Here is a 27,381-nt window from a genome sequence, read left to right as displayed (position 1 = left end):
GATCAAAGTGCTATTAAGTGACAAAACCAAAGAAACCCAAGGTGTCATATTCAAAGTCTGTGCTGTGAGCCATTATAGAATGGACAGTATTGATTGAAAATACAGTATTTGACAGCAAATGAATCTCATTTACACAAAGATTTGTGTCACAATATGACTATAGACATTTGAAGGCAAATTCCCCCAAAGAATTTGAACCATTTTCACTACATATGGACACAAATGTTCTAATTCTAATGAAAACTAGGAAGAGATCTCTCCGTTCCAGTGCAAAAATCAAAGCAAAAATATACAAAACAAAACAAAAACTGAAGCTGGGCTGAACATTTATCAGTTAAATTTTCTTTGAAGTTATATAACAGATAGACTTTTTTGATAGCAGCTCGATGGGCACTAAAGCCTACTGATAAAGTGAAACTTGCAGCTCTAAGTGCTCTGTTGAGTATAATTATTGAGTGTTTACTCTGTGCCAGACACATAAGATGCCAAGAAGACTCCAGGAATATATTGTTTGGTCGAGTGAATTAGGCCTATTAGGAGCAAACTGAAGTTTGATAATGCCTGATACAGCAGAAACATTTACTGCTCACAAAATAGCTGTGTGCTTTAGGTTATTTCTCAGTCCCCTTATAGGTATACTAGGCTTGGTTCTGACCTACAAACTATTGATATATATCACCTCTGCATCAAAGTATGTAAGACCACGTGTGTAACCCTCTACATCTCTTTTCCCTGCTGTGGTATTTTGGAGAAACATATTGAGGTGACTAATTCACAAAATCAGTTGCTGCGTGGAGAGCCCACCATCTTGTATCAGAATTTGTAGGAATAAGAACTATTGTAAAGGTTTAAGAGATAGAGGTTAACACATTGTAACAACCTCATCTAGTCCATCTTGAATAATACACATGGCTCTTCTTTCTTTGTAAAGACTGTTGCTAAATGAACTCTTTCAAGCTTATCAACAGTTGGTTAATAATGATACTCCTGATGCACAAAGGAATAACTGAATGTCTTCAAATAGGATGTTTTGCCACTCCAGGAATTTCCTGTGTTTCCTTGAGATTTTGTTCGGGAGGTTTCCATGTGTTGTATCACATTGTGAAGCTCCTAATCATGGGGTCAAGAGGTTCAACTTACAGAGATATTTCAAACCCTACATCATTTTGACAGATACATATGTAATTTGGTACCTATTTGCAAGGGGGTTGGGAATGAGAGAAAAATTTAAGTGGCATCCTCTAGATCAGTGCTATCCAAGAGAAATACAGTGCAAGCCCCATGTGTAATTTTAAATGTTCTAGTAGCTACATTTAAAAAGTAGAAAGAAAATTAACTTCAGTAACGTACTTTATTTAGTCCAGTGTATCCAACAATTATTTTAATTGCAATCAGGATAAAACTATTAATTTCACATATAGTCTTTTAATCTTAAAGCATATATTTGGAAAAGTTATATTGCAAATGCTCAACAGCCACATGATGTACCTTTATTCCACATTTTGTTAGGCATCTTTTTAGGTACACTCACAACATTGTCATTTATTCATTATAATATTCTCTTGCATTAGTAAATTAATGCACTCACAGAAAGTGACAGAGCTAAGGTTCAAACCAATTCTCCCTCCTGCCTCTGGAGATGGAGGAGTGCACAAGGCAAGCAGAGTACAACTGGGAGTCCTGTGTAATCCAAGCAAGAAAGGTGAGGGCCCCAATTAAAGCAGTGGCATTGGTGATGGAGAGAAGGATGGATTTAATGAATATTAAAGCAGAATCGAGACTATTCTACTTGATGATTAATTGCATATTGGGGAAGAGTAGAAAGGGAGGTGCTTTTGGGGGGTGGGTTCTTCTAACTTGAGCAACTGAGTTGGCAGTGATGTCATTTAGAGAGAGACTGACATGGGCCTTTTAATCTGAAGTAGGATATAGCCATATTTGATCACTGGATTTGGCAGTACAGTGCAAGGAACCTTACCCACTTTTTTGTTTTAACCATGTCTATATTACATTTGGTCACAAATGCCAGATGATAATGGCATCTGCTAACTATTTTTTTAAATGACTCTACATAAGGAACTGCACATGGATTGGCAAGTCTTTAATATTATTTCAGAAAGAGGAACACCAACAGCTAATTCAACAACTTTATATTTGCAGAGTGTAACATTTACTAGCTTCTGTGTGCTTCTTTATGTCTTTTTAAAAGACACTCATTCAGCTCTGTCACCACACATGAGACAGTGGAGATTTTTACAGAGTTTTCTAATTATGTATTTATCTTTGGGCCTGAAAGAACAATTCCAAGTGTTGCCACGTGGGTATCTGCTTTGGCAAAGCCTATGAGATGATGATATGCCACATATTTGGAAATCTGATCTTAAAAATCCAAAGGGACTCAGCTTTTCACTTGGACAGTATAGGATATAAATTTTGACTAAGAACAAAACTTGGGAGAATACAGGCATTTCATAAGCTATTGACAGGTAATGCTGATGCACAGATGAGAACTGTTATGAAGCAAAATGTAACAATTATCCTGAAAAGTCAAAACTGTACCATTTTTTTCTTTGTATTTACTACATCAGGGAAATATTAAAGTTATTTGCAATAAGTAGAGGTGTTACTGTATTTGATTATGGGTGAAATTTATTTAAATTGACTTTATGTCTTCATAGAAACATGAACCTCCCTGTAGCCAGTACATATAATTATCTTTAATAAATTATTTGCAGAAATGCTGCTGCAGATCACTACAAATGCTATAAATTAGAGGAAAGAACTGTCAGGTTTCCCATTACTGTGTAGCTTACTTTCAAGATCAGTAATTAAGTTTTACTGTATTTATCATAACGTATTCCAGGATTGTTTTTGACTTTTTTAGTCACAGCTCTGTTTCCCTGTTTGTTATTTATCCCTCAAGAATTAGTCGTTAGAAACATGGAGTTGGACGAAGGTGATTCCCGCTACTCTGAGATTATTAGGCAAGGATCGTGCAAAATGAATAGGCCAAGTAGGAGGAAAGAATCTTCTGCGGTCACTGTGTTGAAGAAGTTTCATCTAGTATTTATACATTCTTATGTAACATAGAGAAAGCATCGCTCTGATCACAGGTCTCCTTAGTTGGTGAAAACAACTGTTAACTGATGGTATGAGTAATTGCCTTATGCCGGGCCCTTGGGCTCAGAACTGATACTCCTTCTGGGTTCTGGTTAGTGTTTGATTCTATTGGAATCACTTGTACTTTGAAGTGTTCTAAGATGCAGTTGGCCCAATAGGTTTCTTTTTCTTTTTTTTCTTTTTTTCTCAGCCACTGAAAGCTTTTGAAAACTGCTTTATTCTCGTCACATATACTGTTACCCCAACTTAGCAGAAATCATCCCCTAAAAATAAATAAAATTTAGGAAAAAATTGACTACAATGAGTTTCAGGTTACAGATTTGTAAGACAAGAAAGCAGTGATTCAGAATTTTAGACACTCAGTAGCCTGCACATGTCCAGGCATTGACCTCATCTTTACCTAACTTTCACATTATATGTATGTGATTACTTGGAAATGTTTCTCAGAATAACAGTATTTTGTTAGTATTTCTTTTATCAAAAAATGCTAGATATGTGTGTATATATATTTAAACAAAAACTTTTGTGATTACTAGTTTTTTTTTTTTAAATTCCAATTAAACTAAAACATGTACCTGGGATCTTTTCACCATTATCATAAGGGTACATGGCTTATGAATTATATGCTTATATTATGAAATATAGAACTATTTTTCATGTATTTTGGCTTGTTTTATTTCTCTGACTTATCTACTACATACCTTCTTCTGGTTTTCCCGTGGCCTATTTTGTATTTATGTCATCGAATTCCTTAGACAAATGAGACATAAGCAGATAGTTGTCATTTAATCGTTTTCATTCTCATTTTGATCAAAAAGTCTCCCTATTCTCAAAATCTTTTATACATCTGAGTTTATCAAGGTACTAATATTAAACTCTTGAAATATTTTGTTATAAGAGATCATGTGTTTTGCCTTAAATTTCTATTTTGTTTGGTACACAAATACACAACATTTTTCCTTTATTCCTACAAATAAAAGCATTGATATCAAAGGCAGCTGGTGGTTCTTTGCTGAGTCAGAATCATATAAAACTGGAGTGTGCAATTAAATATTTTGGGAGAGCTATACCAACAAGCTAAAACAGAGATTTTTAGTGATTCAAATCATAAACCCAAGCTCAAAATGAAAGAACCACTTTAAGAATAAAACATGCTACAAATTGATGAAGCATGAAAAATAAAAACACATAAAAATAACCTACCATAGTGCCAAAATTACATTAGTCATGGTAAACTCTTCAAGTTGGAAAATTTAAAACAGAAGACTAAAGTTTTACCTATAATTCCTGTGTTTAGTTTTGATTGAATTTTTTTTTCTCCAAGATTTATGAACTTGTTCTAAATTCAGTCCACTTAAAAGTATAATGTTGCTTTTTATGACATGGGAGAAATAAATGGTTTATTTCCCTTAAATTCTGGGTAGAAATTTAATGCTTATAAGTTTGATGGTATAGAATATATAATGTAATATATAGCATTTCATTATGGAACTGTCTTGCATTAGTGTGCCTTTACTTCTTACAGGTAGATATGTGCAGGGGGCAATTTGAGATGCATACATTTATCAACAAAAAGAACATACAAGGTGAATGCAAATGAAAATGTAGAAACTGACTATTTCCCTTGTGCATTATAGGGAAATTGTTAAAAATTCTGATTTTAAAACAAGTAGACAAAAGGAAGTTCATTTAGAAGTTTTTGAAGCTTGAGAAGGTAGTCAGTGTCTCTTAATTTTAACACTCCCTACTATACACAAAAAGGTAATTGGAATTTCATAAAATATATGTGTTAAGGAATTGGAATAATGAAAGACTGCATATATTTTGAACTTTTAATTACATTTTATAAATTTAATCAGTCATAATCTATATTTCTTGCCAGTTTTCTGAACATTATTTATTCTATGATACTCGAAGAAAACTACAAATTTCGGAAAGAAATCATACAACTATGTAGGAAGAGACAGAAATTAGGAAAACAGAATATTGGGTATCACTTTACACTTTCTTGAAGTAATGTTTAAGTATTCATTTAGTTATGTAGAAACATAACAAATTTTATTGTGAAAGCACGAATTAGTGTTACATAAAAATAGCAACTTACTTTAAAATCAGTAAAAGTATATAGAGTCACCAAATAACATGCATTAGCCATACCAAGATTGCTCCTGAAATATTAAAATGCATAATTCCTGAAGAAAGGCAGTTCCTTAGTTTTTAAACATGGAGTGCATCATAAATCACATAACTTACTATTGGCTATTTAGCATATTTTAATACATTTTCAAAATTTTTTATTTCAGAAGAATCAACAGAAAGGCATAACTCCTATTTCTTGGAGAAATATAGCAGAAAAAATATTTTTCTATAACAAAACTTTCAGAAACAAATTCCAACTTTAGTTTAACTTTCCAAACTTAAATCCATATATCCTAACTATATGCTACCAAGATAAATCTGTCTGGCAGATAAAATGCAAGGCAAAGTTTATAATATCTGTAGCTAAAGATCATACTTAATTTTAAATATTTTTCCCATCATACCTCACGTCACAAATGTACACAAGGATGGCAACTCTTAAAAGAAGCATCATAATTCTTAAAATTTAAACAAATTTTTCAGATTGCTTAATTTAAGTTATAGTCTCTTTAAAATAAACAAATCTTAACTCAAAAGAGTCTCTGCCTTTACTATTGAATATCATTTTGTTAAGCAAAAGGAATAATAGATCTACACATTTACCAAATTTAACGAGCCTAGGACACGCTTTAAATAGTTTTGATTATGTTTTCTAGAAAAGATTAGTAGCTTACATTATTCATACACTCAAGCTCTTGTTACAATGTGCTGCTTGATATCAAAACATCGCATGAAATATTTGTAGTAATAGAATGTTCCTCGGGAAGATTCAAGTATATTATTTAATACAGGATAAACACTATACTATTTATAGTTTAAAATGAAAGCCACTAAAATTCTATAAATTCTGAAAAATTTACCATTCTTAATATAATTAGTCATTAAATATTAAAAGGCATCTTTCAATATCGGGTGAAAGATGTAGACACTGAAGTAGCTGTTTTAGGAAATGTTAGGACTTTTTTCCTGTTGTTACGATGTTAAAATTTTTTTTCTATGGCCTAGAGAATAAAAATCAGTATTTTTTCTTATTCCAAATATTCAAGGAAATGAAAATTTTGAAAAAAAAACTTTATGGAATAATATATATTTGGAAATTTAGAGAAAATAAAGTAATATTTAATTCTTGAGTGCATCAAGACTGTCTTCTTCCTTGAATCACACTTTTTCAAATAATATTTTCCTTGTATTATGCTTTCTATTAGAAATCTAGACTTCCATCACTTGTATTGATATTGTGTATTTTGGGTCTTCAATTAGAAAGACCTTTCCTGCTAGCTTTGTTTTAATTGTGTGCTTTTCAAAGAGACTCCTTTTTCCAATCTTTTCTAGCTTTCCCAGACTTCTAGCCCCCATAGTTCTAGAGGCTGACTGAGGCAGGTTGTAGAGAAATTTCTGGACATGTTGTTAACATCTGACACAGTAAGTGAGAAAAAACCAGCACAATCACTGGGCAGGTTCAACAAGAATTGACAGCTCCTGGAGATGAAAAGTTTGTGTTTGTTAGTTGCTAGTTACCTGAAGCACACTGGTTAAATTCAAATCCATTCATTTCTCAGTTGCTTTGCTCCCTCTAAACCACTGTAATGCAAACCAAAAGGGGACCTTTATGGATGTTTTCTGTTGATCTTTGTAGATCTAGTATATCTTTAAGTTAGCCTTGTCTGACTTTTTCCACAATGCTTTTAGTAGACAGCATTATATTATGTAAATATTTCTGGTTACTGTTTATGGAGGTGGTTGCCTAAATTTCTCTTTGGATAAAGCTTTTAATGCATTCACCCATAATCCCTATAGAGGAGCTGCTCAAGTTTGGGAAGTTTAGTGTTGCTCTTTGTACTTCAACTTTTAATATCAGCACATATTGAAACCATAAACACAATGAAAATTCAAAAAATATTCCGACCATATTAGAAGAATATACCCCCTCCTTTTTTTTTTTTTTTTTTTTTTTTTTTTTTTTCCTTAAAGAGCCAAGGGCGTGGGGAGTGGCAGGAAGAAACATTCTTAAGATCTAAGCCCTGGACGCCATCCTGGGAGTGCTTAAAACCCTTAGAAACGTGCAACCTGAAGAACACCCCCTTTCGAAGTCTAAAACAATATTAGATTCCCAAAACATATCGGCAAAGAAAGTCTTACCGTCAAAAGCTTGCAGCAGGTTCCAGCTCAGACCCAGACTGAAAAGCTGAGCAGCTGGTGAACAAAAGTTTTAGCTTTTTTTTTTTTTTTTTTTTTAACGAAGTCTGCAAAACTAATTTCCCTCAAAATAGGGCTCAATTTCCGTTAAAGAAAGCAGCGCTTACAAATCTCAGAATTCCTGATCACCCCCACCCCATCCCACCTCTAAGCAATGGAAAACAATTCGAACTTTCACACGGATGTAAAGGTTTATTGAGAGGCCACTATTCAGCAGTGGGGCTTAAAAGACCAGGGAGATAGGCTGAAACCTGAAGGGACTAGTTGAGGGAAAGTTTCTGCCTTGGGGACACTTCTCAAAGATTAATCAATACTTTTTCCTAATTCAAACCAGATGGCTGGCCCGGTTTGCTGTCCTCATTAATCCCATTAACAACTTCAAAGACCTGGTCCCCATCCTCTGGACACGTGAGACAATGAAAATAACGGGGCTACACTGCTGGTGGCATGTTTGTGGTCCTGGGCGGCATAGGTGAGCGCCAATCTTCTGATGCGAACCGTCCCAGACAGGACTTGACTGTTTCTGTAGCTCATTCAGTGCGGCTCGCTTGCCTTGTGTAAACGACTGTGCCCCCAGCAGACAGTGTCACCCCTCAAGCAAGTGGCAGTGTTAAAGCCCAGCCGCCGCGCCTACTCACTGATTCACTGACGGCAAGTCTTCTAACTAATTTTGTATGATGCGAGAGCGGAACCAGGGAGATCTGAAGCAGCGCCCAGTTTCGGTGAACTTTGGGGGTTATCGAAGTGTAATATTTGCCCTGTAAATGGGACCATGGCGGCAGGCGCGGGAGGGGGGGGGGGTGGAAGGGGGAGCCAGAAGCAGTGCCATTAGTTGATTTATTTTCGAGCGGAAGAGAAGGTGAATTTCTGGAGGGAGACGAGGGGACATGAGCTGACTCCTGAGGGGAAAGACTGGAAATGTGCTTGCAAGATACCGCATCACATGTCACCACGGCGATAGCGCTTCGGGTTTTCCTGCCCGAAAAGTTTTGGGTTGACAAATGGCTAGGAATTTGACGTGGACCAGGAAAGCAAGGGCAAGGACGTTGTGCAAACAAAGCAGGAAAGGCATACTCAGATAGGAAGAGAAGAAAGACCCCCACCTGGCACCGCAGGTGAGGATGCCAGCGTCTCGGGACATCTTGCAACTGTTGCTGCCCCCACGCTTTTGTCCCCCGCACCCCAGCAGGTCTCTCTCTTTTCGGCGCTGAGAATGGCCCTTTTCCTACCCGCGGGGCACTTCCCAGAAACCTCGGATGCCGGGTCCGAGCGCGGTAACCACCCACCCGGACGGAGAAAACAGCTGCGAAAAGCTAGACGCGCCGCTGCGCCCTGGGCACGAGTCGATGCAGAGTTTGAAAAACTTGTCTGAGCGCGCGCCAAACTAATCTTTTTTTTTTTTTTTTTTTTTTTTTTTTCCGTAATCCTACTTCCCCTTTCGAGCCCAAGAGCCGGGCGTACCCCGAGCTTTCCCGCAGGTGACAGCGCCCGAGTGGCAGTGACAAGAGAAGTGAGCGGGTCGGGCGGTGGGTGCAGAGTTGGGGCTGGCGTGCGCGGGCGGGCGCGGAGGGCACCTTGGCGGCCCGGCGGGCGGGGAGAGCCGCTGTCCGCGCGGCTGGGGCTGGGGCTCGGGCTCGGGCTCGGGCTCGGGCTCGGGCCGGGCTCAGGCGCCAGGCGCGCGGCTCGCAGCCTGGGCTGCTGGCAAGGGCGGGCGGGCGTGGACGCAGTGCGCACGTCCAGCCGGAGATAGGAAGTGGAACTGGGAGCGCGTGGCGCAGACTGAGCGGGAGTTTTGGAGGGAGTTTGCATGTGGTCAGCTCCGGGCTCCTGAGCCAGCCCCCAGCTCACATTACACTCTATTTATAACCTCTCAGAGCCGTTTCCCCCTGAACGCAGTTCTCTGGGACCACCTTCTTTTGGCTTCAACCTCTCCTACTCTTGACATCTGAGTAGCTCGAAGGGAAGCTTCTCCAGGTCCGAGTGTTTATATGTAAAGGAGACTGGCCGCTAGGGCTCCGGACCGGGATTATCCGAGCTCTGCAGAAACGGCGGGTAAAATTTGTTTGGGAGGGGGAAAACACACGGTTTCCAGTGAAAAGTGACAGAGGGTGGTAGCGTTCGGAACCATCGTGAAGTCTTCTGCCTGGAACCTGAGACGTGCATGCTATGGAACACCCGCTCTTTGGCTGCCTGCGCAGCCCTCACGCCACCGCGCAAGGCTTGCACCCGTTTTCCCAGTCCTCTCTCGCCCTCCATGGAAGATCTGACCATATGTCCTACCCCGAGCTCTCCACTTCTTCCTCGTCTTGCATAATCGCGGGATACCCCAACGAGGAGGGCATGTTTGCCAGCCAGCATCACAGGGGGCACCACCACCACCACCATCACCACCACCACCACCACCAGCAGCAGCAGCACCAAGCTCTGCAAACCAACTGGCACCTTCCGCAGATGTCCTCCCCCCCGAGCGCGGCTCGTCACAGCCTCTGCCTCCAGCCGGATTCGGGAGGGCCCCCGGAGCTGGGGAGCAGCCCGCCGGTCCTGTGTTCCAATTCTTCCAGCTTGGGCTCCAGCACCCCGACCGGGGCCGCGTGCGCGCCAGGAGACTACGGCCGCCAGGCGCTGTCACCCGCGGAGGCGGAGAAGAGAAGTGGCGGCAAAAGGAAAAGTGATAGCTCAGGTAAGAGCGCACCGGGCACGGTCGGCGAAAGGGGGCGGGGAAAGGACAGAGAAGCTTCTGGCGCTACAGTGAGGCGGCGGGGAATAGGGTACGCGTCTCGCCCTCTCTGGCTCCGCGCCGCCAAATTCGGCGGGGGCTGCTTTGGTCCTGTTATTTGGGGGCACGTGTTTCTCTCCAAGGGCAACACTGCAGCCAACAGCGATAAGCTCTCCAAAGTTCAAACTAGTTTACCAGAGGGTTAAGAAAAAAGGACAAGTGACAGTACGTGAAATCGATTGCAAAGCGTGACCTTCCATCTGAGCGGTGGGGAGGGGAGCGCACCCGGGGTTGCGGCGTCCGCTGGGCGTGCGTGCGGGTGCCGCTCCTTGACTCTTCCCTTGCAAGTTCCCGACTCCGACTGGCTCGATTTTTCCCATCGTTAACTGGATTTCCAAATTATTGCACAATATTTGGAACTTGCAGTGGAACTTGGCAGAACGTATGAGAAAAAAAAAAAAGTTTTAGTTTTTTTTTTTTTTTATTCTGATTTCAGAGTTCTTTAAATAGCACCCTATTCCAAATGGTAAAAAAAAAGAAAAAAAAATCCCTTTCTTGGGGAAGGAGACAATCTAGGAATTCAGAGGATTTTAAGGAATGTGTCAAAGAACGGTAAATAAATACATGCTCAGACTCTTGCGGAAAAAAAAAACGATTTTTAATAGTAGTTGTATTCGTGTGGTGCTAATCTAAATAGGGAATCTGAGTTTCAAAGTGGAAAGTAAAATATCTTTCTGTTGAGTATTATTGGAGGCAAGTATTTGGAAACAAACAGCAGCCGGGGTAGTGCTGGTTCTCTACGTGCTTAAGGCTGGTATTCGAGGGTGCGCGCAGGAGGCGCTGATCTATGTGGGGATAACTTGAGTGGCCACGCAAAAGCGAACCTTACTAAATGCAGATGCTTGAATGCGCAGACTGCCAAGTAAATTGTAGCAATCCCAGACACTAAAGCTTTCCAAGCAACTCCTTAAAGCCCTTCACAATCTGTATCATCGTCCAATTGTTAAGAGATACTTTACAATTAAGGGACTTGTGGATTTTCTTCTGTAGCTACAGCGTGCCCTGCGTTCCATCCCTTTTGGAAAGTGTCATTTGTTTAATATAATATTTACACATTTTTCTTCTTTTGTGGAATTGGTTTAACAGTCCTAGAAGGCAATGACAGGTATTGATGCGAAGGATTGGAAGATGTTTGTTTTTCATAATGCTTTAGGTAAGATCCCACGTAAATGGCAATGATTGAGCTGCGTATCTCGTGTTCTTCTGCAACAATGGTATCAGTTGTTCTTCAGCGTTAGTAAGAGATGGATTCTTCTATCACACACTTAAAATCTAACTTTTACTTTCCAAGGTCAAGGGTGAACTTTTTATGCTCCATCACAAATTAGTTGATATCTAAGAAAGTTACCAGCAGTATTATTCACGTTTAACGGTTTTTACTAACTATAAGCGAAACTTTTAAGACAGAGTTGAAAGGTTAACCGTAGCACTAAGGTTTCCATCTTCATTTCTTTAAAAAAAAAAAAATCTCTTAAAATACAGTGTTCCATTTCCTGGGCTCAGCATTTGATATCAATGTAACTTTTTTGGAAGCAGATCCCAGTTCAGGTTGGTCGGTCCATTTTTGCGATTAACAGAGGCTCTTACTGTTCATTTTACTTTCAGCAGTGAAAAACCTGTGATGGACTGTTTCTTTTCCTTCCTGGACTGAATCAATGCACCTAAGCTTCTTAGGGGAAATTGGATTTTCATATAGGCACATACTATTTTGGTTAGTGGGAAACAAAAAAAGTGAGACCCAAGAACTGCTTCCCTTAAAGTATTTTGATAACAAATTTCTTAAGAAAACTGGTTATACTAATAGTGCTATTCTCTTTTGGTGGAAAATGACCATATAGCAAAATTAGTTTATATTTACATGTTGAAACTAATTAGAGTACTGGAAAAACAAATACAAAATTTGCATCTGCTACATAAAGTATTAATCAATTGATCTTGAGTGGGAAATATAATTAGTCATCACCAAGGTTAGAATCACTGGGAAGTTAGAGTGAGAGTTTTCTATTCATGGTAGGATATTTTTAAAGAACACTTTGACTAACTAAAAGGAAATATCACAATGGGTTCCAGTTAAATATATGTATACTCGTAAATTTAATTTGGTAATTTCACTATTTGAGTTAATATTTGTTAGATTTTTCGATAGATTTAGGTTCAAGATATCTTTCTCCTGTGATATTTCAATTGGTCTTCCATGTTTATGTTTACAGTTATTTCATTTCATAGAATTATAAAGGCATCCTGATCTAGCAGAAACTAAAGCAATGTAGAAGATCACATAATTCTGGCATATTATTAACACATATATCTCTCATTGCTTATTGCACAGTTTTAATATTTCAATATTTCCAAAAATTAGGTTAATTTCTGAACTTTCAAAATTTTAAAACTGTATTAGACGAAAGTCATATCATGCGTGGAACAGACTACTTATATTTTGTTAGGAAGTTTATAATTACTATGTATTTATAATGAAAGTAAATGTAATACATAAATCCAGGGCAAAGTCAGAACCAAAATTCTTTATCCTTGCATATAAGACCCAGAATATATGTGTATGTGTATGTGTGCATGGCCCTGTGAAGTTGAAATTCAAATAGAACTTTAGGCAACAGAAAATATTGAAGAATAACCCAAATTTTTATCCATGGTAATGATGCTGAAACTACAATGTGTAATATTTTTCAGTATGCCTTTACATGCATTTCTCTTCCCAAATACACACATATGCAAACTCAAGAAGCTTGAGGGTTTAGAAACAAATATTTATGGACTTTGGGCTTCCATTATAGTTTATTGACAATTGAAAATAGCCGAGTTTAATGGAAAAGCACACTGTTATTTTTATATGTGTTAAACATTTTTGCAACTTTGAACCTGCCATGCTTTCCAGCATTATTAGCAAAGCCAACATCTGCGACGTCTTCAAAGGAACTCTTAAAAATCAAAACTTTACAACTGCACTTAAAACAATCTATACAAAGCAGGTGATTCTGAAAAAAAAAAACTCTATAAATAGTGTGAATTACTTGGCTTCAATTACATTTGATTGTTCTTCAAGCAATGTACTAGTAGGTATAAACTGTCCAATTTTTAGCTAAAATAACTAAAACAAATTAGTCAATCTAACTTGAGTTCTTATGCAGGTAAAATACAGTATAAACTTATAAATATTTCGTATTCAAATGAGTTGAATTAATATAAGTATACATTTTATTTAAAAATCAAAATTATATTAAAAAGGAAGGAAATGATTTAGGAATATGGATTTTACAAGGTTTTGAATAATATTAGATTCTTGTAAAATGACAAATATTTATTAGCTACAATATCATAAAATATTTGCTGTCAAATTATATCTGTCTATATGCTTGGCTATGCAGAATAATGAGTATTACCTTAATAAACTGGAACCTAAATACAGGGTAATGTCTTCTCCACCCTAACACTGGTATTATATTATATATTTTTTTAGATATTTCAAGTATCATGTTTTCTGAAAGGAAAAAAATACTTTATTACTCATCTCTGTGTTACTGGATTATGGCTTTTCAGCATTTGCTTTAGAATTTTAAAAAAAGTCTATTGGATCCTGATAATTAAAGAAGAATATTGATTGAACAAATTTAATGTCTCAAATGTATGGAATAAAAAATGTCATTTAAGTCTTTTTTTTTTTTTTTGTAGTAGTAGGTTAATTTTACGTGTGAACATTTTAAAATGGTGACCTGACATGAAAAAAATTCTAAGAACCATTGACCTACATGAGTGATTTCAAATGATTACACTCAAAAAAGTCAAGAGTAGCAGTCCCTTTAGAATTAAGGTGCTTTATTGTTGAAAGCTACCAATGAATGGAAGGAAGAATGCAAATAGCAATAGTTTCAAGATCTTTGTGACTATCTTTATTTATAGTTACTTTAAAAAGGAAAAGCATTAAATGCGAGTCATGGCACTGCTAATACTTTCATTTTGGTGAAAAACCCAATACTCAAATATTTGAAATTATAATCTTTATTTATAATAGCTATCAATGGAAACCATTATGTTGGTGCCCTGTAAGCTGATCTCTACTAATAAACTGAAAAAAAGTTTTGAGAATTACTCTGTTTTCCCTCTGTGTGATGTGAAAATATCTACCCTTTATCACAACATTGGCATGTATAATAACATAATGTTTATTATAAGACTTAAACACACTAAAAAAATTAATTTTAAACAAAAATGAAATCGCAAAAGTGGATAAACTTTTTCATCAGATTCAGGGAAATTTGGGAGACTAATTCCATATTTAATAGAAAAGCTAACTTTTTTTTCATTTGAGAAATAACTTATGGATTAATGTATAGCTGAATAAATATAAAAATTGGCCGTGTATAAATCTATTTCTTATACCTGGCCTGGTAATGGTGCCAATTTTATTCATTTACTATAATAATTATATATATATATATATATATATATATATATATATATATACTGGGTAGTTTTATTAACTGTATTAAAAATGGCAGCCAGAAACAAAGATGTGAGCGCCTTTTAGAGTTTCTTTTCAAATGAGAAAGACCAATATAATACAATAATATATTTTAGTTTTTAGACCTTATTCACTTAGGTAGTTCATTTCTAAAGTTTCAGAGCATGTCTCTTTTCTAAGCATTGCTATAATGATTAGAAACATCTATAAATGAGACCGTTAAGGATGGGAAATTATTAGAAAACAAAATACATTCAGGAATTACTTAATATTTGTTGAGTTAATAGTTGTAGATGATTTATCTCTATCATGTTTTCTATATTTTTGCTATAATTTTTTTTATAATAATAAAACAATTTCTGGGAAAGTATATTAGCACATGAAGTGAGACTATCAGAAGTAGCATTTTCCCCCTTGATTGAAATCATAAAATAAGAAGGATTAATTCTTGAGTGGCCAGTTAAATTATATTTGCTGTGGTATGGTACTGGTAACTGATTCTAGTGGTTAAAATAAAAAGAAAATTAAAAAAAGATGAAATACAAACCAAGACCAAAGTCCACAAATTAGAAATTGAGGTAGGTATGATGTATTTCCTATTTAATGTATTTAAGCAATAAAACACATTTTATTTAAAAAAATAATAAATAAATAAATAAATAAATAACATTTTATTATCACAGCTTATTTTTCTAGATTATGTGTTTTAATCATTAATATGGTTTAGTTATCAATGATAAGCTTTCTGTAAAGGTTGTAAAGAAAATGAAGCACTAACAATTTTCCTATTTTTGTTATGATACTCATATGACTGTTGGAATAGCTATTAAACTGAAACGTCTAAATAGGGATGGAGGAACACAGTACAGAAAAGTTACTTGCGACACTTTACACTACTCCTAAATCATAGTCATCGGTGAGGTTCAAAATCCAACTGGAGAAAAACTTGCAGAATATTTTATTGCTCTCATGGAGTAAAACTTACAATGGTAAAGGTCATTTGGGTCTTAGCCTTCAATTTGGGTTACCTGTGTTGAAACAGAATTAATTTAAATCTAATGCCCATTTCTCTAATGGTTTTTCATTTACATTATAAAAGTGTAAGGAATTTATTTCAAGTAAGTTGTGTTAGGTAGTATTTTAAGATACAAAACAACCAACAATATATCTATTGATCTATCTGTATAAATTCCAGACATAGTTTTTATATTTCAGAGTAAGCATTTCTGTTTGAAACCTTTTGATGTATTTAGTAGTAAATTAACAGAAAGTTACTTAGTGAGAGTATACATTCATATGTGTTTGAATGGGTCAATTATTTATTTTGCCTGTATTTGGAATTTTAAATATGCAATAAAAATGTTTGTAATTATTCATGAAACTTTCATTTATAATGTTACATTTTCCACAACAATATAATATTTCTGAATTTACACATTGCCCTCTGTAAACTTAGTACTATGTATTAGAATCCTGGTTTTCATAGGGTTCTGAAAATGTTTTATGATATGTTTTATGATACGTTTTTTGATCTCTTACATGTGCATATGAACAAGAATCATTGGGTAAAATCTGTATTATATGCGTACATTCTTGGAAAGAGTTTGTATGAAGGAGAGAAAACTACTTTCAGAAATAATCAGTTCTCTCTATACTATATAGGTTTAAAAATACTGTTTAAAAAGTTAGCATTTCCTAAACGTTTAATAATTCAAAAATATTTGTGTATTTCGGTGACTCCATTCTTACATCCTTGGAGTTTTACTTTTACTGTAAATATAAGTTTAACAAGGTAATAAGCCATAGTGGTAAAAATATTAGGGTTCTGATTAAAGAATTAAATTAAAAAATTACTGTTCTTCAAAATCATATAGAATCTATTAAATTCAAATGTTTCAAATGTATTTAAGTGTATTCTTTGTTTTCATAAGCTCTCTTACTAAGATGTTTTAGGCATATTTCTTGAATTTTAGATAAACTAGATTGCCTGAAATTATGAATATAAAGTGTTTATTATTCATAGTTTTCCGTTTCTACTGCATTTTAGTAAAAGGTTGGTGTTGAGGAAAAAACAGGGAGGGAGCTAATTTAACTAGAACATGGCAGCTATTCTTAAAGCGTGCTTTGAAATAATCTTTATATAGAAATATATAGGGATCCCTGGGTGGCACAGTGGTTTGGCGCCTGCCTTTGGCCCAGGGCACGATCCTGGAGACCTGGGATCGAATCCCACATCAGGCTCCCGGTGCATGGAGCCTGCTTCTCCCTCTGCCTGTGTCTCTGCCTCTCTCTCTCTCTCTGTGACTATCATAAATAAATAAAATAAAATAAAATAAAATAAAATAAAATAAAATAAAAAAAGAAATATATACAGGTACACATACACGATAATAGAATACCAATTTCTTGATAAAAGATGACCTGAAGTAGACCATCCTCATTAGAGACCTTAACATGACGACGTTACATATTCTGGTTAGAAAATAAAATATTAGGTTTGAAGCATATACAGCTGTGTAGAGAGTCCACCAGGCTGAGACTGGTAATCAATGATAGTCATTAAAGTCAAATCTGCCAACTCCCCTGCAGTTTTTGTTTTCTTTTGTTTTTCTCTTCCTCTAGCTCATTATTTTCCCCACACTTCAAGAGATCTCATAATGCTCTAAGAGAAGAAAAAACTCTCAGTATCTTACATGACTATGGGCAAGAAAATGATTAAGATGAAGTCATCTCTCTCTCGGGCTCTGCGGAAACGTAGAGGAGGGTCCAGCTTAGGCGAGTGGATGCCAGTAGAATTTTAAAGGCCTGGAATTTTGCTCTTTGAAAATGTAGCCTTAAAGCTTTGCCAGAAATGACACCCAAATAAAAACTTATTTTTGCAAAGTGATAGTTATTTGCAAATGTACTGGTGAAATGTATTCAGTGTCTGTAGAGGCGGCTTCTTATATTGTCTAGACTGCTCAGTAAACTTACAGATGATCATTCTTAGCCTCCTGAAAAACTAGCAGACTAAACTGAAATGTATTCTTATTAGTAAAAAAAAAAAAAAAGTACAATAGGCAGTGATTCTTGTCAAATAAACTGTGAACATCAAGTAAATTTCACAAATGATTGATTTTATTTTGAGAGCTAAAACATGAAGTTCAGGAAAATAGAATTGTGTCGTCAGAAACTTAGTGGGAACTACATAGATAAAAGGTAGCTTTGATTTTGTAGGACACCAATAATTTAGCAAATGGCTTTCACATTTTAAGAACCATGCAAAGAGAGCTTTAGTGTTAACTGGGTAGATTAAAATTAAGTGACATCTTTCCTTACTTAATATTTTTCAAATGTAAAATGAGCTCTCAGTATGTTTACTGCTTTTAACAATTAAAATCTCTCCAACTACAGGCTATGTTTACTTTGGGAGGTTTTTTTTAAATTTGAAATACAAACAGATCTGGATATGTTAAACTAGACAGCATCTAGAAGTAAACTTTTGAGACAGATTGAAATGACAGGAAAGCCAGAGGTAAGGCATCCAAATCTGAGATCTTGCTGCCCACATTTCCAGGATTATCATCTTTTGGATGCCTGCCTTCAGAATTCAGGGAATTACAGGTATCTTTTCTTCTAGATTAGTCATTAGTTGATAAATCCTAAAGGATCTTATTTCTTAGTCATCCCATCAGACAAGAAAATAGATGTCACACTCAAAGAGATAACTGATGATGAAGAGAGTTTGATGATGACTATTTGATGGTGAGCAGTACGTAGGGGGAGCAACAGGAAATGCTCAATCGTCCAGGGTCTGCCCACATTTGGAAAACATTAGCTCCTCTAAACATGAAGCAACAAATAGAGGGAGCAATTACAAGAATCCAGAATCTAATGAGAGCAGTAGGACAGAAGCCTTCTGGCAAAGTGGAGACCTCAGGTGGAGGATTGCAGCTGATATCAAATATCATCCAGTAAACGATGTCCATGCCTTCCAGTCTTCTTTTGTTACCTTCCATTGGCCAAATATAATCAGAAGACAGTGTAGCAGACCACACTAGTCTTGGTAATGAAATCTGTAGAAGTCATAAAGGAATGCAGGCTACAGGGAAGAGATGTCAATAGTAAATCTGGGAGAACCCAACGTCTTCCTCTGACTCTCACTAGCTGTTATTCAACTTCTCTGTTTCTTAGTTTCCTAAACATTAAAGTGAGTTAATAAACATAAAGCACTTAGAACAATGACTGGGTCAGTAGTGTTGTTATTTTTATCACACATCGGTGTAGGTGCAGTTATGTCATGGCTGTGCCCCATCTGAAAACAGTCTCTCTCTTATGTTGCCTGTTTGTTTGTATTTTACTACTAAGATTGCTATTGGAAATGTTGCTTGCTGAAAAGATGGCTAAAGATTTAAAATAATCTGCCATTGTCGCTAGAATTTTAAGTCCCATTGCCTTTTTCCTGAAATGTAGAGTGACTTCGAGACCACGAGACCCCAGTTTCTTTCACTTAATCATCCTTTTGAGATTCTCATTCCATAGCCTCTTTTGCTTGGGCATCTCCTAACCTCCTTTCTTAGGTGTCCCCTGCCACTTTTCCATCAAATAATTCCCTTCAAGAGGAACATACAGAGGCACATGTAGTCAAAAGGGAGCAGAACTTAAACGAAAGGGATTTCAACATTATAATGAAATTTCAGGTTTCTGTTTTCAGCTGTTAACTAGAAGGATAGAGGCATGACATTTTTTTCTGCCATGTTTATGAAGTTTATTGCAGACGGAATTTATATTTTGGAGCTCCTTGTTATTTGTGGTGGTTTCATTTGGAGCCCCTCACAAATGGTAAATACACAACGGGCACTGAGGGGGGCACTTGACGGGAAGAGCACTGGGTGTTATACTATATGTTGGCAAATCGAACTCCAATAAAAAATTAAAAATAATAAAAAAATAGGAATGGCAAATATGCAGATACCACTGAAAGCTAAGAATGTATTAGATCCCTCATAAAATGTAGAGAAACAGTTATATTTTATAATTTTATTTTTCATAGAAAAAAGCAATATTTTACTTGTGTATTTATTTAAATTTAATAAATTTTTGAGAATTACAGACTACTGGCCTGAGTGGCAAGTCCTAGATGATTGGTTGATTTCACTCTGGTAACCTTAGTCGCCTTTCCTATACCCACAGCTCGGTATGAGGAATTCAGAGAAGTAGTTCAGGGAAATTTATTATATTCAATGGTCTGAGGCAGTTGCTTTTGAATGAATAGTAGAATCAAATACTGTATTAATATTCTAAATGCCAGAGTTAACACTTCAGAGTTCCTAGATTCAAAGCAATATAGTCCTTAAAATTAGAGAAGTTCAAATCACTAGTGATTGCTTCTCTGCTGAATAACAGAAGAGCTGGGAGTGAGTAGGGAAGGGGGTACAGGAGGAACAGAATATTAAATGTTCCGTACTACTTTGCAATGACAAGAAAGGACAGATGACATTGTTTAGTTCATGATTCTTAGATTTTTTTAAAGATTTTATTTATTTATTTGAGAGACATACAGAGAGAGGCAGAGACATATACAGAGGGAGAAGCAGACATCCCACGGGGAGCCCGATGTGGGTCCATCCCAGGAACCCTGTGATCCCAAGGATCACACCCTGAGTCAAAGGCAGATGCTCAACCACTGAGCCGCCCAGGTGCCCCTGATTTTTAGATTTCAAAGTAGGCTTGATTGGTCAGTTTTCTTAATGTAATATTTAAATAGATCATTAGGAACTGAATTATCAAGACACTAGAAGACTCCCAAGGCATCACCCAGTTCAATGAATGTATTTCCTAGATGAGAGAATGTGCCCAGAGAAATTAAGTAATGTCTGTAGATTCAGCCAAGTAGTGGAAGCTGAACTTCCATATCCTGACTTCAGCCTAGTGCCCTTAAAAGGAAAATCTCATAAAATATTTTTGAAACCTTAAGTTTTTAGTCTTCCCAATAAAAATAAATTTCAGCATCATTTAAAATATTGGCTACTGCTTTTGAGTGAATAAAATGGAATTTGACAAAGTGCTTCACTTGGGTGTAAACTACCTCTCTCTAAATCTGATTTTATGGTTACCTCAGTCACTTTTCATTCTTATTTTATGAATATAAACACTGTTAAATTTTCTTAGCTTCGGTTTTCAAATAACATAGTTCTTGTTATCAAGTACCAGTTTGCCTATATATTTTTGACACCTTCATATAATCAACCATAGCATTTTAAAGTTCAATATTTGGTAATGTGCAGGTGGACTTTGCCGAATTATATCTATAAATAATAGATATTTAGGTAACAGAATCATATTTTGGATAGCCATTTGTGAATTGAAGAATTTGTCTTCTATTTAAAATTTATTTTAAAGATTTTATTTATTTATTCATGAGAGACAGAGAGAGAGAGAGAGAGAGAGAGGCAGAGACATAGGCAGAGGGAGAAGCAGGCTCCATGCAGGGAGTCCGACGTGGGACTCGATCCCAGGTCTCCAGGATCAGGCCCTGGGCTGAAGGCAGCGCTAAACCGCTGAGCCACCTGGGCTGCCCTCTATTTAAAAATTTTTAATTTTAACTCAAGCAAATTTTGCTAAATTGAGCTTTACTTATAATGTATTTGCTTTTTTGTGTTCAAAGAAATGAATAGCTACAAATAGATACTAAGCAACTCTCTTTTGTCTTAAGTCCATTCTTAGATAAGTATTACTCTTAGTTTTTATTTGAATGCAATCTTCTTGCATAGAAGATACTCAGAAATGCTAGTGGCTGACCATTTTACTACCTTGGCTAATGAATTGTACCTTCCTTGTTTCCCCTCTTTTCCTGCCCACACCCATCTTCCCCACAATCTGTAAACACCAGACCCATCTGTTCCTCCCCAATACATTGACCCATACAACCTCTGGATCACTCTAACATTCACCTTTTGTAATGATTCCAGATCCTTAGTTTTTACTAGTCCCTCAAAACACAAAATTAAACATCAAAAATACAATTTGTTCATTCAAGAAATTCTTTTCCTTTTTTTCTCTAAACACACCATTTCCAAAATAATAAAACATGATCCCTCTTTTATGTAGTTAATTTTATTTTATATTCAGAACGCTTTCACATTAATGGTCTCAGTTGATAATTTCTCCTTTTCTGCTAGACTTATATTCAGGACTCAGCCATGCAACCTCTTCCCACAAAGCTTGGCCCAAATCCATACTATTCCACATGCTTCTGTATTTTTTTCTTATTTGTACTTTGATGTCTCTTGCACTTAATTTAATTTTCTTTCTAGGACTCCTGATGTAGCTCTCTTCTGAGTATCTTTCTTTATCTTATTTCATCCTTCCCTAGTGGAATTTTACTTTCAACATACAGTAATATCTTGACTTTCATGCCTCTTCTTGGAATTCTACATTAAACTGAAATTATTTCACACAGTATGAATGTTTAATTATAGGCTTTGATGTATAAGGCACATGGGGTGGCTAACATCCATCAACAATATACTATTAGATTTTACGTGTACTGTTTCTGGTATGCAACCAAATTTTGCTTAATATCATATATACATATATGATATAATTAGATATAATATAACATAATAATGTTGTATAATCTCAATTATGTATAAAACCACATAGATAGATATTTAAAGTAGTGCTTTTCTGATAAAATGATCTTTTCATTTAGTCTTTGGAACACAATTCTTGGCATTTGTGTTAGTTTAAAACAGTGTTCTCTTATTCCTTGTGTGGGTACCTAAAAATATATCATCATAGCTGCATTCAAGAAGTTTTCCACAAGATTTTGTGCATCTCCCATTTAGTCAAGAACCCTCATGGTATGCAAAGTATTGCCTATTATCTGACTTCCTTTGGTAAAATTTTAGGGCCATTATTAATGGGCTTCCAGGTGAAGTCTCCCCACTCCATCATTAAAGACTTTATTGATCAACTGGGTCAGTTTTGCTGTTAGTGGTTTTTCTTTTATTTTAAACAATATTTCTTGAATAAACTTATTTATGCCTACCCCCTTTTTATTTTGAGAAAACTGTAAATTCACATGTAGTTGTAAGAAATAATACAGAGATTTTGTATACCCTTCACCTAGTTTCCCCCAGTGGTAATATCTTGCTTAATTATAATACAGTAGCTTAACCAGAAAACTGATAATGATACATCCACTAATCTTATTCACATTTCACTAGTTTTACATGTACTTAATGTGTGTATTTATCTCTAAGCTGCCTGCAGGATTTATTTTGAATTTTGATCTCATAGCCTGTAATACCTTTTTCAATACATATTCATTATTTTAATTAAAAGCTGGCTTATGGGCAGCCCAGGTGGCTCAGCGGTTTAGCACTGCCTCCAGCCCAGAGCCTGATCCTGGAGACCTAAGATCGAGTCCCACGTCAAGCTCCCTGCATGGAGACTGCTTCTCCCTCTGCCTGTGTCTCTGCCTCTCTCTCTCTCTCTCTCTCTCTCTCATAAATAAATAAATAAATAAATAAATAAATAAATAAATAATCTTTTTAAAAAATAAAAAAATAAAAAAAAATAAAAGCTGGCTTATGATACCTTCTCAGGTCACTACTGTCCTATGCTAATCATTGCATTTCCCTTACCACATTAATGTTTCTATACTGCATAATAATACACTTAAGTTTTACCTTGAGGTTCTTTTTGCTATTCCTATTTCACAACTCTAGTCTTTAACTTGAATTATATATATATACTCCCTAGGGAAAAATCAGTGTTGCCTTTTTCTTTTAGTGTGATATTGAGCATCAGTTTAGGCATGCAGAAATGTTTAGTAAATCCTATTTGTGGCATAGAAAATAGTTCACTAATGATGAATGAATTATCTGTATTAGTTTTTTTTTTTTTTTTTTTTTAATTCTTGGTTCCAGCTTTCAGTAGTCAGGCAAATTTGGAAGATTCTTAGGCAGTCCATAGGAGAATATAATGAATATCCAGCCTAAATAACAATCTGTGTTCATTTCTAATTGATTTTTATGGACACTTTCCAAGGTCAAATACCTGTGATTATGTGGTATATAGTTACCGCTTATGAATAAATCAAGACAAAAATAAATATGCATTTATTAAAACTTTATCATAAATTAGCCAAAAAAGCCCGACATTTTAAAAGTTAAAGTGTCTATATTTTCAACAGTTCAGCGATTGTTAAACCTAACTTCCTGTTAATATATGGGAATGCCTCATTCCATTATTTTTGGGTGAAACATGAGATTCTATAAACATTCTGTGAAGTTATGCCATGCATTGTTGAATTTTTGCACATTACATACAGCCAAGTAATTGTAGTATTGAAAATGTCTGTCCAACAAAGCCCCCAAATTAAATTAAACTTGAAATCATTGGACAGTTGGGAAAAATATGGAATATTAATTAATCTGCATTGTTGCATTAGGTAGTGGCACAAATAGTTGGTGATATGAAAAAGAAAATTAGGATATTTTCATATGCCCTTTTATGAGGACATTGTTACAATGATGCTGCTTCAATCCACAGCGCCTTGGAATCTGCTTTACGCAGACTCGTTAACCATATTCAGACAATCCTACATGATGAGAAAATGTGTATCTAAGATACTGTCAAATGACCACACATAAGGTGGCCTACCTAGTAAGGAAAGAACAACGATAATGAGGGGTGGGCACGTTAAAGAAATCATCTCACTTGTAGTTCTGAGGTTAGTTACATTTCATATAAACTAAGGAAGAGAAAGTTTGCAATAAATCTACCTGTGTGAGTGAGTTAGCTTTTATTTCTGTAAGAGTTAAAATTAATCCATATTGTGATATATTTTGATGATTTTTTAAAATTTTGGTACCCATGACTCTGATATTGATTCTGTTTCAACAAGTCCTTCATTTAATGAAGAAAAGTAACTTGCATTTTCTCCATGCTTCTGGCCTTTTTCATTAATGTAGTATCATAAGATTACATTATTCAGAACAGTAACTCAACATTGATATTACATTGGAATGATTGAGGTGCTCTTAAAAAATATTGATGCTTTATAGGTTATAATTAAGTTAATCTAGAGTACAGCTGGAATTTTTAAAATTTTATAATGGAAAATTACAACCTTTAAAGAATAGAGAAAATCATATAACAAACACTCATGTATCCCTTGTATTCAGTATTTATGAATCTTATCTCATTTATACAATCCCACTCCTCCTTTACCTTGTTTTAATTATTTTGAAACACATCTCAGATATCTTATTTCATCTGAACATCACTATTTTAAAAAACTCCAAAGTGATTATGGGTTGAGATTGAGAATTACTGATTTAAAATATTGTTTCTAAGTTGAAAAGATCTGAGAAGCATGGACTTTGTATTTTAAATCTTATCCTTTTCTGCATATGGGAGAGCAATTGGTTGTTCAATAAAAAATTATGGATTTGCTAAAAATGGCCAGTTATGTAACTGTGTGTGTCACCAATAATCATGATACTTTTCTATGCTGTATAATGTGGTAATCACTAACCACATAGATCTATCTAAATTTTAGTTAATTAAAATTTGTAAAATTTAAAAATCAATTCTCAGTATCACTAACCACATTCCACATACTTACCAGCCATATGTGGCTCCTGGCTAATGTATTAACCAGTACATATATAGAGCATTTCCATTTGTTAGAAAGTTCAACTGAACAGTGCTTTTAGGCAAAAAGACAAACTTTCTTAGCATTTCCTCAAGTTGAGAAAGAGATGATGAAAATTTAAATGCCACACTAAACTAAATGCGATTGAAAGTTTATCTGTAAAAGTTGAAGCATATCTGAAAGTAAAATGTAGAGAACATTATTTTTTTCAAAGACTTTTTATTTTTAGATAAATTCATGCTTAGTCAACTATGTGTTTACTAAAATAAAATACATTCATGATTTCAAAGAGGCCAAAATGTATCCTAAAATAATTCCTAAAATAATTATTAATAAAACATAATGTATAAGCCTGGGACTTGGGCAATTATCAGCATAAAAGCAAAGTCAGAGATACTAAATGGTTGAGTTATAAACACAATTAAAAGAAAATAAAACACAACGTAACAATGGATGTAAATGTAAAAACAAAAAACAATTTTGGAAGAGGGAAGGCAAACAAAGCATATTCAAAAATGTAAGGTCAACTAGGGAGATTCTTCTAGGCCTCTTGAGGAATAGGGAGGAGAACATTTTTCTGGGAAAGGGTGGGGAACATGCCAGGAATTAGGCTAGATTTTCCAGGGGGAAAGTATGAAAACTTAATAGAATCAGACAGTGGCAATTAATGACAAAGAATTATTAACTTTTAAAGCCTCTCAAAAGATTTAGTCTTTCACAATCCCTGGTGTGATTTCTGGAATTGCAAGTCAGGTAGCCGACAGAGGAACCTATTACAGGAGTTTTTTAAGATTTTAGGGGGAAAGATGAGGATAAAACATTCCTTTTGGCATTAGAAGAGAACAAATGCAACAAAGAGTGGAGTATAGGGAGTATCACGTCTGTACTGTGAAACATCTGGGCATGTTTGGTGTGGCCATACATTACACAATTAAGTTGCCACAATTTCAAAGTTTTCAATATGTGGGAAGCAGGAGGACTATTCACCTGTGGATTAATTTTTAATGGGATTAATTTTAATTAATTGATGATTGACCTGCTGACAATTGCTTTGTGAAGGAAAAGGCAAACTGACACTACATGGTAAGCAAAGATTTCACTGGATACTTTCATGTAAGAATATATGCATTAAGAGTGTACACTCAAGTATGAAAATGTAGAAAAATGTTAATAATTACATTCAGGCTATCTTATGGATACAAAAATCAAATATACATGGTATAGCTCTGAAGCAAGCAAATGCAAGGGTCCAGGTAGCTCTCATTGTTTTTAAAATGTTTTGGAATAGAATCAGGGCGGATCAAATATAATTTGTCATAAAGTTTTATTGTAGGCATCGCAGAAGAGTAGGGAAAACATGTTAGTAGTTTTCAGCGAGTGAAATTTGTAAGCTTACTTTTATATTGAAAATTTGCTCATATTATTTTGGTGGCCATTGGTGCATAAATGTGTGGATATTGTAATCTATATTACTAATGGCAATTATTTTTCATTTTAGGTGAATAATTATTAGTTTTTCCTAATTTAAAAACGAAGTGTGCTTTTCCATGAACACAGTAAGCAGAGATATGAGGGGGTTTGGGCTTTTTTTTTTTAAGGACCACTTAGAAGAAGCCACTCAGAAGAAAGTCTCCATATGCAAAGCATTTGCATTAAAAAATCATCACTGGGCAGCCCGGGTGACTCAGCAGTTTAGCGCCGTCTTCAGCCCAGGGCATGATCCTGGAGACCCGGGATTGAGTCCCACATCAGGTTCCCTGCACGGAGCCTGCTTCTCCCTCTGTCTGTGTCTCTGCCTCTGCCTCTCTCTCTCTGTGTCTCTCATGAATAAATAAATAAAATCTTTAAAAAATAATAATAATAAATAAAAAATAAAATAAAAAATCATCACTAATTAAAATATGTTAGTTGCATGCAATAAACTAGTTAAACCATGTTAGTACATAGTAGAAATAGTGGACTTCCAAATTAAATGGTTTTACCTTGAAAACTCAGAATGTGAGAAAGCCAAACTAAACCAATAAG

The 27,381-nt window shown here is 35.6% G+C and overlaps 1 protein-coding gene and 1 long non-coding RNA gene across 3 annotated transcripts in view; one reads left to right on the top strand and one right to left on the bottom strand.

Annotated features, from left to right (window-relative positions):
- Positions 1–7,590, bottom strand: part of LOC102152416 — a 34,869-nt gene extending 27,279 nt beyond the window's left edge. Inside the window, exons 1-2 of the long non-coding RNA XR_005369490.1 lie at positions 7,399–7,590; positions 6,778–6,840 (exon numbers count right to left, since the gene is read on the bottom strand). This is a non-coding gene — a long non-coding RNA (uncharacterized LOC102152416). The remainder of the gene's footprint in view (positions 1–6,777; positions 6,841–7,398) is intronic.
- A 1,015-nt stretch (positions 7,591–8,605) lies between these two features.
- Positions 8,606–27,381, top strand: part of MEOX2 (mesenchyme homeobox 2) — a 65,885-nt gene continuing 47,109 nt past the window's right edge. Inside the window, exons 1-2 of one of the 2 annotated variants that reach the window (XM_038556989.1) lie at positions 8,606–8,965; positions 9,330–10,135. In XM_038556989.1, coding sequence (XP_038412917.1) covers positions 9,622–10,135 — 514 coding nt within the window. In that variant the 5' untranslated portion in view covers positions 8,606–8,965; positions 9,330–9,621. Of the gene's footprint in view, positions 8,966–9,168; positions 10,136–27,381 lie in introns of those variants that run through there. The other variant, XM_038556988.1, reaches the window with a different exon arrangement.

The sequence above is a fragment of the Canis lupus genome, chromosome 14, assembly GCF_011100685.1.
Source record: "Canis lupus familiaris isolate Mischka breed German Shepherd chromosome 14, alternate assembly UU_Cfam_GSD_1.0, whole genome shotgun sequence".
Lineage (NCBI taxonomy): Eukaryota > Metazoa > Chordata > Mammalia > Carnivora > Canidae > Canis > Canis lupus.
Note: the sequence above shows the minus strand (reverse complement) of the source record. Positions and strands in the feature narration are given on the sequence as shown.